General features: G+C 42.5%; 1 protein-coding gene across 5 annotated transcripts in view; it reads right to left on the bottom strand.

Annotated features, from left to right (window-relative positions):
- Positions 1 to 10,052, bottom strand: part of LOC117560499 (adenylate cyclase type 1-like) — a 52,634-nt gene extending 42,582 nt beyond the window's left edge. Inside the window, exons 1-3 of one of the 5 annotated variants that reach the window (XR_004571176.1) lie at positions 9,176 to 10,049; positions 7,937 to 8,086; positions 3,315 to 3,433 (exon numbers count right to left, since the gene is read on the bottom strand). Coding sequence is in view for 4 of the 5 variants with exons in the window: in XM_034237365.1 (XP_034093256.1) it covers positions 3,315 to 3,433; positions 7,937 to 8,086; positions 9,176 to 9,790 (884 nt within the window). In the remaining variant the exon portion in view is untranslated. Of the gene's footprint in view, positions 1 to 3,314; positions 3,434 to 7,936; positions 8,087 to 9,175 lie in introns of all 5 variants that reach the window. The other 4 variants (XM_034237365.1, XM_034237366.1, XM_034237367.1 and 1 more) reach the window with 4 other exon arrangements.
- Between the last annotated feature and the right edge of the window lie 2,467 nt (positions 10,053 to 12,519).

The following is a 12,519-nucleotide window of genomic DNA, read 5'->3' on the forward strand; positions in this document are numbered from 1 at the left end:
AAACAAGGTGTTATGGATCTTATTGACTTTCAGTCTGAAATTAAAAATAAATAAATCACTGTTCCCAGTGGAGTATCAGGGATAAAGCCGTGTACAGAGCTGGGTAGGATTTGTTGATACTGATACCACAACAATTCATTTGACTGATCTGAACAACTGTTTAAATGATCAAATACGTTTAACTCAATGCCCATCTACGAGCCTTCTCCACAGATATTATCTGCATCTCAAAGCCTCTTTTAGCAGATGGAGACACCACAGTTGGTATTTCCATGACAACAGAGCAAACAGTATCAAGTTTGTGAGATGCAATTCAAGTCTGGAACAAGCTTAGTAGAATACATAAGGAAGGTTTTAGCCAACACTTTGGTCTAGAATTAAATATTTTAACAAAATACGGAAATCTACAGCTTCACAATTGTGTTATTTGAAGAGTTAGATTATTTTGTACATATATATAGACCCCCACTGTTGTGTCTCGTCAAATGTGTTAGTTATGTGTATGTATTATGTCTGTCATTTCATGTTTTTTCACGTCTGGTCATGTCTCGTTTTCCATTTCCTGTTTTATTTTGTATTTACCTCTTGTCTTTCATTTCAGGCCCTGTTTCTTTCTCCCCTTGTGTGTTTTTCCCACCATCATCAGCGTCTGCCCTGTCCCTGATTGTCTCCACCTGTTCCCTCTCACCTCATGTTTAAATAGTCCTGTCTCTCCCCTGTCCTGTGTCAGTTCGTCTTGTTTGTTTCCCCGAATGGTCGTGCCATGCCTCAGCTCAGAAAGGATCGCTTTCACTCATGTCAGGTTTTGTTTTGTTAATTTTGTAGGCTTAAGTTCTTCTTAAGTTCTCTTTTTGTTATGCTTAGTTTTTTCCTCCTTGTGAGCGCCTTTTGTTTATTCCAGTACCTACTCTGTTAAGAGGGATTACCTGATCTTTGGAATTAAAAATACATGTTGTTACATTCAAGACTTTGTCTCTGGGTCGTGCATTTGGGTTCATCAGTTTGTATCGAGGTCGTGACACCCACTTTGGTAACTTTTCATCTAGTCAACAATGTATGACCAAATACCAGCCAATATTACATGCTAAACTAAAATCCTAATACCACACACTCCACGGTCAAGAATAACCTTTAACATTGATTTGTATTATTGTTTTTGTATCTTCCTCCAAAACTGTTAATGCTTGGTTATCTTTAGGAACAAAAGCATTGTCTGGGCCAACAATTAATTGTTTTCATCCATCCCCTCGACAACACAGTTTTGTTTTTGCTCCTAACGGACAAGAGTCATAATTCCCACGGGCCATTAGAGGTGTTTCTTGGGTGTTTACGTCGCATATTGGAAGTATTTGAACAAATTGAGAGAGCAGTCCCAACAACAGCAGGAACTCTTCGATCAAAGTGTAGGTTAACAAGATGTATCCCAGAGATCTTTGCCCACTTTTACATGTTTCAATAATAAGAGTTAGGCAATCATTTTAGTCGATGCTATACAAGTACTGAGATTGGTTACCCAGTAGTGTGAAAAAGGAACAGCATCGTGAGTGAGTTGCCATGCTCTTTTCTTTCTGCACGTTATTGTTGCTCAGGAGCCAGATGTATGCAAAGCCGGGATCACGACTGCTGCTCGACAGAACAAGCTCTGTTGTGTGATTTGTCTTTGAATGGCGGTGTTCTGCAGGTCGTGCTGCTGTGTGGTCGGCGAGGAGAAGAAGAGGGATAAGAGGGCAGAAGGGTGGTGGTGGTAAGGGATAGGAGGGGGAGAGCAGACCGGTGACGAAGCTAAATAGGTATGCGATCAAACGTTCGAAGGGCCACTTCGAAAGGGGGCCAGATCGGTGGGGATGTCACGCCCCTCCTCTGCAAAATAAAGCTTTGTAATAATAATAATCCCCATGTGCTCACGGGGGGCATGTGTGTGTTTGTAGCGGCTCCCTGGAGACAGGAGCTCGCTGGGTGCAGAAGCATGATGTTTGGCCGAGTGCCAGCGCAGCAGCAAGGCTGGCGAGCGGGCGGCGATGTTCCCGAGCAGTGTGGGAGCCGAGCGGAGAGACAGACAGAAGGAGAGTGGAGAGGAGGGTCTCTTGACAGGAGTGCTGTTGACATGCTACCTAGCCCTACAATCCCACACTCAGCAGCAGTGGTACAGCTCTCCATGTCTCATCTCTGCCTCGTTGGATTGTCATCAGCTCAAGTCAGGCCAGGTTCTCACGCTCTGTAATGTTGTTTTCATTACAAGTGCAATAGAGGTTGCTGATGGAAAGGCTGATCATTCAGGGATCAACCGATTTAAAAAAATGTATTAATCATCTTTAGTGTATGACTTTAACATATCACCTGCTTAACAAGTTGTTTATTATAAAACAATTATATATATTTTTGGCCATCAAAAGGTTTTAAATCCAAAGGAAATGTGTTTTAAATAACTTGTATTATAAGTCAGAAACAACTTAAAAGAGATTCAACTTAGAATAACTTAAAACTGAGATAAACCAGCAAAACTAGAACATGACTGATATCCCTCTTTCAAATAAATGACTGGCCAATCAGGAACATATTATAATTAATATAAGTTATGGATGTCAGGAAACAGGCAACACAAAGTTTTCCAGAGCTCAAAGTCATATCTTCTGTTATATCCAAAACCAAAACATTTTCAGATTGTAAGGCGATATAGAACAGAGAGGAGTCCTTGCATTTGGGATGATAAAAACAACAAATGTTTGACATCATGACCACCAATGGCTTGTTATCGCCAGATGTATATTCTATAGTTGAGGCTACACACTGACAAAAAAGACCTGCTGTGAGAGGGAACCAAAACAGGGAAGTTCCATCAAAACAGCTACACAACAATGCGCTGAAACTATAAAGCTCCATGAAGCCAATGGAAAACCTGACAGGATGTGATGAAATGTGTGGTCAAATGTCACCAATGCACTTCATAGTTGTAAAGTTGAAGTACTTTGATATAGCCTCAATGTTAAAAACAACAACTAGTAGGAGAATCTTGAGAAAATAGCTCCTTTAAGCTGTAACAGAGCCCCTAAAAACAGTCACTGCTTTACAGCATTTCCTATGCAGAGTCAAAAACCTCCAACAACACCAGCTAATGAGGAGCTTTTCTAATCGGTGGTGGCAACAGCGCTCCGTCCTTCTCTCCTTAACCTTTAAGTAGTTAAATAGCGTCGGCCCTGATGGCTAACTTTAATTGCTCTTCTTCTATTCTTGACCCTGACATCACAGACGGGGACTCTCGGATCAAATCACTCTGCATAGCTCAGCGGTCCACAGTTGTCATGACACCCCCGTACCTGACATTGTCATGACGTTGGATGTAGATCTTGTGAAATATCCGCTCAGGCGGCTTCAGGAAGTCCTCCTTCATCTCCATAGCAACATTCCTGGGCAGTAGGCTCATCAGCAGACGCTCCTGAGGAGGGAAGGGTTAAACAGAAGAAGAATTAGAAGAAGAAGAAGAAGAAGAAGAAGAAGAAGAAGAAGAAGAAGAAGAAGAAGAAGAAGAAGAAGAAGAAGCAGCAAGAAGAAGAAGAAGAAGAAGAAGAAGAAGAAGAAGAAGAAGAAGAAGAAGAAGAAGAAGAAGAAGAAGAAGAAGAAGAAGAAGAAGAAGAAGAAGAAGAAGAAGAAGAAGGGGCAGTGAGAACTTTAAACGGAAAGGACGTAAACGTACATATTGAATGTTTGTATTGAATGAATACATGTGTTTTTTTACACAAATGAAGTAATGAAGTATACTCCTTTGTCTATGACATATATTAAATGATTATTCATTCAACCAAGTAGTCAATTTGGTTGCATCAGTTGATTGTTTAAGTTGTTTGTTAAGCATAATTGCATTCGCCAAATCCAGCATCTCAACATGAAGATTTGTAGATGTTCTTTGTTTAATAACATTTTAAACTTTATAACAGCTTGGACAAGTCCATACATCAACTAAACCATATCATGGCAATTTCGATTCATCGAGGAATTTGGTCATGATCTCATGATATTGAATTTTCTTCGTATTTCCCATCCCTAGTTTCTGATTGCTGGCAAATGAAAGACACTAACTTGTCATTGGGTATTTTTACACAATCTTCCAACATTTTATGATTAACAAAGAAAATAAATAAGCTGATTCATCATTTAACATTAACTACATGCACAATTAAATGTATTTTAGTTTACAGACCTTGAACTCTCAGAACTCTATTGATGTGTTAACACTTTTATTTGACGATTAATAGACTAAACAATTAATCGATTCATCAATTGGTGAAAAATCCAGTGAGAGAAAATCCAGTCTATCACAATTTCCTAGATCCCAATGTGATGTCTTCCGATTTTTTGTTTTGGTTGACCTACTACAGTGTGAAGCCAAAACACGTTCCATTTACAGTTGTATAAAACGGGGACAAAAATTGAAAAAAAACAAAAAAACGTTGCCATCTTAGCCTTCTAGCTGTATACCTAAATGTGACGCTATAGTGTAGTTAAACTAAGTGGGAAATCTGAAAATTGGTGATTTTGGCAAACATAGTATGGTAAGGGTTAGGTACCCGAATGCATACTGTGGCCTGTAGCATTAAAACACGTCCATCAACTGCTCTGATTTACACAACTTTATAAAAATCGACATGACGTCATTCTTATAGGGAAAACTGGAATATTCCCATAGGCTACATCTATCAAACTCACACTGAAGTATATTTGGAATTTTAGTCTGAGGAGTAACTTAAAGGTGGGGTAGGTAATGTTGGAGAAACCAGCTCGAGTGCGCTAGAATTTGAAAATACACAACTGGAAAAAATCTGCTACTTCCTTACAGAGCCCCTCCTCCAACACGAACATGCTCATGACCAATGAGGGCACGAGATAAGTGTGTGCACAGATGGAAGGCTGACAGGCAGGTAGGCCATCCAGTTACTTTAACCGGGCCGGCTCAGATGATTGGTCGTGCTTTTTACAGCACTACGGCTTCCACAGATGAAATTATTTTGATGAAAGTGTTTCTGAAATAAATGACCCCACCTTTAAGCTAATGGCTAATCAAAATGAGTCCTTCCTGCACTTGTCTGAAGTAGTGACTAACCAGATCAGCATATTTGTTTGTTGTGTGAATGGTCTCACTTGCAGCAGCATGAAGTACTCTTGAAACTCTCGCAGGATGTCAAACGGTTGTGAATGCACAATGAATCATCAGGCGGCTAAATGGCTGCTGAGAGGCAGGATATAAAAGCAGCTGTGTCCGGTGTCTCCCTCCGACACTTTCACATAACAGGTCCATTCACACAACTGCTCCTCAGCCGTGAATGAAACAGTTACCGATAAAGGCTGTGTTTGTCCACATGTGCTTGTGCTTTAGCCAAACACGTGTGTGTGTGTGTGTGTGTGTGTGTGTGTGTGTGTGTGTGTGTGTGTGTGTATGTGTGTGTGTGTGTGTGTGTGTGTGTGTGTGTGTGTGTGTGTGTGTGTGTGTGTGTGTGTGTGTGTGTGTGTGTGTGTGTGTGTGTGTGTGTGTGTGTGTGTGTGTATGTGTGTGTGTGTGTGTGTGTGTGTGTGTGTGTGTGTGTGTGTGTGTGTGTGTGTGTGTGTGTGTGTGTGTGTGTGTGTGTGTGTGTGTGTGTGTGTGTGTGTGTGTGTGTGTGTGTGTGTCAGGTCATATTAGTTTCAAGGTGTGGTTGTTTAATAAAAAAAATAGAATCGCTTTATTAATGTCATCCATTCCTCCTCTCTGACTGCGTTATAATTCCCATTTCTCCTATCTGTCCCAGGCTTAATTCCCTGTGTGCTCTGGTTGACTCTGCCTCTCCTCATAGTGGTTATTTATTAATGAGCTCACTTTCTCTCTCATTAAAAATGAACATTCCTTGTCTTTGAGCTTTACAACAGAGGGGAATTCCCATCAAAAGATATTTGAAAAACTGAACTGAGGCAATCTAGTTTGTTTGGACAAAGTGTAAAAGGAAAGCTTACTATTTTTCTTTAGGCTTACTGACAAGACAACAATAACACAGACAATTTAACATGTAACATTTGTTTAATAAATTAAAAGCAAAGTTTAAAAAGGTAGATATCAATGAAAACAAACAAAGAGAGAATTGTTTTAGGATGAACCTGTGACGTGGAGACTTACTACTGTTAGTGATATACTAAATATGTGGATAAGAATCTAATTGAACTGAATATATTGTGCATTTTTTGGGGGGTTTAAGTTGAAATGATAATGTTTAGTTTTGGTGTGGTATGTTTAAGCATTACATTTATTTTTAAACTTTAACAGTCTCGGCCGTTTGACAAGAATTTCTTTATTCAATGTTCACCTGCTAGTTGTTGTGCCTGATTTACGGTCTTCAGCGGTTTTCTCAGTTGTTGTGACGATATAAAAACAGGAGGCCGTATACATGACTACAAAAACTATGAAAGTCTGTAAGAAAGAAGACGAGTCAGTAAAGTTCCACATTGAGTTTAGATTTTTTTGGGCAAATGAACTACTTTTTGTTAAAAAAATAATAATTCTGTATCATAACTCTTCTCCCTTAAAGTCAGAAAAATTACTATATTGCCAGAAAACCTTCAATAACAGGACTGGCTGTTCGGTTCAGAGTGACCTTTGACCTTTCCATAATCCTTGACCAATAGTTTTGGAAATCACTCGAAAAAGGTCATAAGTAGACCTTAAATTGGGAATTCTTTCTTTCATCTGTGGTCAATTGTGAACTTAGATGGTTGAATGTTATGACAACACAACACAGCAGTGCTAAGAATGAAGCCATAACGTGCACTAAACTGTCTCCAGCAGAGGAAATGAAGACTGCGATGTGGTTTTGAAAATGTTAAGAAGCCTAGTGGTGGGGTTGTTTTGTTGCAGTCAAATTGGCCAACTTATTGTATCGTTAGCACTTATTAGAGATGTCACTGTCCGAGCAATGTATCAAGCATTTGGAACAGGGGTGGTTGTAGTTTTCCTCAACGTGAATCAAGAGGAAACTACGCCTTTCCTCTACTATTGAAATGAGAAGTCAATTCACCACCCAGACGTTCAGCGCATAGCCCTCACATGCAGGAATCAATAACACCTATGGATCTGGCTCAAAGCACAATCCCAAGCAAACACCCGACGATAACCAGAGACCTGAAATTCAAATCCGAGACGTTTTTTGGGGATTTTGTCAACCTGGTTGCAAGGCTGTTAGCTGGCTGTTGATACATCCCAATCAGGCGTCTGTGTGTGTTTCACTCACCCAGATAAACTGTGACCTTTACTGGAGTGGGGAGGCCATGAAAGCAATCTGCTTGTGTAATTACCTGTCAGAAGGGAGCCTGTTACTGCTGGGGGAAACACAGCATATCATCATCCAATCTACGAAGCGCAGGTGGGAAGTGTGTGCTCGCCAGTGTTGTGTATAACCAAGGTGAGGCGTGTTTCAAAGGCATATTACACACATGGGGTAATTAATTCTCCATGTGGTGTGGGTGTGTTCATAAGAAAGTGTTTTGTGTTTAAGTTGCCCTATTGTTGCTTTATTAAGTTGCTCCGTGAGTGTGTGTGTGTGTGTGTGTGTGTGTGTGTGTGTGTGTGTGTGTGTGTGTGTGTGTGTGTGTGTGTGTGTGTGTGTGTGTGTGTGTGTGTGTGTGTGTGTGTGTGTGTGTGTGTGTGTGTGTGTGTGTGTGTGTGTGTGTGTGTGTACGCGCAGAGGGGGTGGAAAGTGTAGCGCTGTTGCATGTGCCACAGTAATTGTTCTTTCCTTAAATAGCTGCTGTCATAGTAACTGTGCGCCTGTGGGCAGGTTGTTAGAATACATTGACACCTGAAACCTTTGAAGAAAATAACTTTGATGAACATAAGGGTTTAAGACGAGGTGTGGATGCATCACATCTCACTCTGTTTGTTATGTATCTGTGCTTTTTTGGTTGTTTTGTGCAAATTCACCTGCTTTTCGTTCTCATCCTCCAGCCGCAACCTCTCCTCGATGCAGTTGCGGGCTTGCAGGAAGACTTTCCTCTGGGTGCGTTCGGTGAGAATCCTCACAAACACCCCCGACAAGTTGACGCTGGTGAAGAGCACCGCGTTGGCCACCAGCTGCACACAAACGAGAACAGACATGCCACACAAAGCTGTCAGCATTTGCATACTGCATGTGAGCCTGAGGGAACACACATGTCCATATGTGCATTTCTGTATGCAGTCATACATCCTGGCTGGATTAGACCTCACAATCCTTGATTAATCCATAGGATGGATTAAATGGCAGACATCCAGGCCAGTAACATTGATTACAACATCACTCATACTGTAGGAGTAACTTAAAGAACAAAAGCCACACAGTGGAATGGCTGGCAGATAAAGTGCATTCATGATTAATGATCAAAGACTGCTGATCGTCACAAACAGTTCATTTGGAGGATGAACTATGGAGCCACTCTGTGTCATTGATTCCTCAAGGGTCAGAGGTGAAAGGTTGAAGAAGAAACCCTCTCACCCGAACCAGCAAGATGGATGACATACAACAAAATACCACTTCACTTTACTTGATTGATATGGAAAAACAATGTTTGGCCTACTAAAAGTTAATTTTGTCAGCTTCAAATGTACTATTAAAAAAGGATTAATGTTCTTGGTTGAACTATCCAATGGAATCTGTAGAGTAAATAGACATAGCTTGTCATATGCCAAAAATAGTTGTGGACTACTCTATTATTGGACCAGAAATCTGGAGATGTTACTAACTTCGATACCTCCTACCTGAATTATCACTTTTACCTACAATTTCTGGCACAGGGACCAGCACTGAGTTGTGTATGTGGATCTGAATGATCCTGTTTCAGCACTGGCAGCTGGACAGCTCCTCATCTGCTTCATTAGTGAAAAGTGAAACTTTATGCTGCTTTCAATTGTACACCTGTGTTTGTGTTAACCCCCCCCCCCCCCCCCCCCCCCTCCTCGAGGGAACACCGGATCATGCCGTAAGCATACTGTTTATTGGCACAACTTCACATTCATACTTGAAAGCCCAGCTGAGCGCTTCAAAGTTGCTCAAGGGTACTTGGACTGCACTTTTGACTGAAATGGGAGCTTAACCAACCCCCTACTCTAAGTGAAGCTATAGCTTAAGTCAACAGAGTTGGGGGCGTACATGAAGGGCTCAGCTGGTTGCAAGTGCTCACTTACCGGTCTCCACAGCTTCTGTTTCCTCCCGGTGAACGATGTCGCGATCACAATGAAGTGAGACGTCGCCAACATCACCCCGAACAGCACCGCGAGCAGCGTCCGCACCGGCAGCAGCACGTAAGCCACGAGGGTGACGAGCATGAGCTGCCACACGCCTTGCTCAGGGGCAGCGGTGCTCAGCAGCTCCGACGTGCCCAGCGCCAGCGGGAAGGGGCAGCAGAGCAGCGCAAAGGTGAAGCTGAAGAGCAGCGCCAGCTTCGCGATCTGCTGCAGCTGCGTCACCTGCAGGTACTTGACGTTGGTGACGATGAACAGCGACAGGAAGACCACGCAGTGCACCGGGTACGAGCCCTTGGACAAGGTGAGGCGCGGGCTGGAGAGCAGCTCCACCAGGGACAGCGACGACGCAGCCACGATGAGCACCGCCAGCGCCTTGAGGGTGGCGGTCTGCTCCAGCTTCAGGTTATAGTTCTGGAAGAGCGCCTCCAGCTCCTGGCTGTTGAACTCGTCCTCGCAGGCGACGGCACCCAGGCGTGCGCCGGCTGGGCAGTGACCCTTCCTCCGCCGGGTCTTGGCACTTTCAACTGGCATCCCCTCCATGTTCCGGCCATTCATGAAGCGGGGATTTTGCGCACGAGCCGCTCAACTTTTCGGTTCCTGTCCTCCTCCGCTCGGGAATCGAACCGGCACCCTCTCCCAGTTCATGCGTCCTGGATGTCCGAGGGTAAGTCTCGGTGTCAGATGAGGGGGAGAGGGTGGCAGTGGAGACAGCAGAGCACCGTTCGCGCCCTATCCACAGGTTGACGATTGTTGGTGTGTCGTCAGGAAAGTAGCCCGACCAATGTGCAGCACGCGTATCTCTCTCTCTCTCTCTCTCTCTCTCTCTCTCTCTCTCTCTCTCTCTCTCTCTCTCTCTCTCTCTCTCTCTCTCTCTCTCTCTCTCTCTCTCTCTCTCTCTCTCTCTCTCTCTCTCTCTCTCGGACCACCCACGGTGCCTCACGCCGGGTTACGGGTGATCCTGCCGCATCGTTTGTGTATGATCAAAACCAAAACAGCTCACCACGAGGCTCGGCGAAGAGTCCTCCCAAAAATAAATAAAATAATTGACAATACCTTCCCCGGTTTACTTTCTCCCCCTCTTCCTCTCCCCTCTGAGACGCGCAGCTCACACGCAAACACACAAAGCCTACAGTAAATATTAAATACTCCCTTGTGCCCTTCTCCTGCTTTAATTTGCCTTAGTGAAATGTCAGTGGTTATGTGAAGACAGCAGCAAAACAGCACTGGTGATTTCCCCTCACTGGGTCTGCAGTCAGAGCTGATGTAGTTCCCGGCTAAAAATAGACCAGCTGCACCGGTGGATGGTCCAATATAGCAACAATGTGGTCTTTCCCGCATCTCTACCCCTCATATATTGTATTGCAGTCAAGTGCTCAATTCGAGGAGAGGATTTACAGAAAAAAATACTCTTACCCAATTAACTGCGAAAATGTAAGAATGTTGACTTGTTAAAATGAGGGCATGCTTTGTGCACATTTGCATATTTTGTACATTTGCATATTTTGTGCATGCTTTTTTGGATATTGTGTGCATGTCTTTGTGTTATGCTGTAGGTGTGGCTTTAAGTTTAAATTAAAACACCCACAAGGATGAATCTAGTTGCAGAAATCATATCCCCATAGAGAAAAAAGGCTCATCAACTCAGTATTGCAAACCAAGAGAAGCCTATAAATATGCAAGTGGCAACTTCAACAAAAATCACTCAAAAGAACTGGATTAAAACATGGAAAATGAGGAAAGGATAAATGGTCCTCAAAATAGCAGCAGCTGCAGTATAGCAATATGCAATAATTGGCATGAAGAAAAATAAAAAAAACACGTGTTATATAAGGATATAATGAGCAGACATATTCAGGATATCCAAGAATATGCTAGTTTCAAGAAATTGAAATGAGTCATGCTAGTTTATGTGCAGTCTTTTTTTGACATACCTTTTAGTTTAATAAGTCGTTTAAGTTTAAATTAATTAGTAGTGATAAATAAAAATAATATTATAATAGGTGTGTTAACATGCTATATTAATATTGTAGAACATGAGGAAAATATAATGATATGTGAAATGCATAGGTGTTAAAAATCAAGACGGAGAAAAAAATAGATTTGACTGTAATGTATTTAGTAATTGTTTACAGCCTTAGGATAATGATTGATATCCATAGCCTACGTGTTTTTACATGAATGCCTCTTTCTCTCCGCTTTACTTCAGTGTTAATTGTGTGATCTGACAAGAGATCAAAAATAACAGGCTTTCAAACTGATCAACAGCTTCTCTTTAGCGCGCATACAAGCGTACAGGAGACAAAAGCAAGTGTTGTGGTGCCTGACCGGTGAGCTTGCTTTGTGTTGCTCCGTGTGCCTCAGATCCTGAAGATCTCCGAGGTAATCAATGGAGCGGCTCATCAATGTAGAAGTCAATGTGAAGCACTTTGAGCCTTCCTAGCAAAAAAGTCTCTACATGCACACAGTCAATTACTAAGTGGTCAATATCTACTATCGTCCGACGTGTTTCTTCAAATCGATGGGTTGCAGGGGCTGGATCCCAACGGTGAGAAGAAAGACAGTCTGACCCCATCTGAAGGAAGACTAATGTGATTTGGTCTAGTGGCGAAAAGAGCTCTGAAGTCCCTCCACTGTCTAACAGTTACATCTTTTTGTGGATGTACTTGCCTGTGACTATTTGTGAAAAGCTGCAAAGATATGTCCCTAGAGTCCGCTCATTGCTTCCTACTTTAACAAAATCTCAGTCTAAGGCAGTGGTTCTCAAACTTTTTCTGTCAGGCCCCCCCTTTGGAGAAAAAAAAGTCGGGCCCCCCCAACACAAATAGTCAGACTCAGTGGTGGCGCCAGAGATTTATTTTGGGGGTGCTGTGGGGTAGCTTGACGTTTCATAGAGGGTGCTCAAACATTTAGGGTTTCCCATTAATGTACCGGTCGCTACAGAGGAATGTTCTACTGCAACACTCCCCACACAAATACACAGTGTTCCCGCAACTGTTACAGTGAAGGCTCGATAATCAGCTCACGGCATATAGGTGTAAGCAGGGGTAAAGTGCTATTTTTACAGGTGGTGTGTGAACCTCACATTGGGGGGTTCGGGGGTATGGTCCCCCGGGAAGATTTATTTTGAAATATTGAAGTTGAAAGCATCAATCTGGTGCACTTTGAGAGCAAAATGAAGAGATCTATGGATACATCTCTCAACACCCATTTGAAACAGAACTGTAAACAGATTTACTTTTTCTTTATGGATATTTTACAAATCACTCCCCTTTTAAACTGTATTC

Source organism: Gymnodraco acuticeps, unplaced genomic scaffold (assembly GCF_902827175.1).
Source record: "Gymnodraco acuticeps unplaced genomic scaffold, fGymAcu1.1, whole genome shotgun sequence".
Classification (NCBI taxonomy): Eukaryota; Metazoa; Chordata; class Actinopteri; order Perciformes; family Bathydraconidae; genus Gymnodraco; species Gymnodraco acuticeps.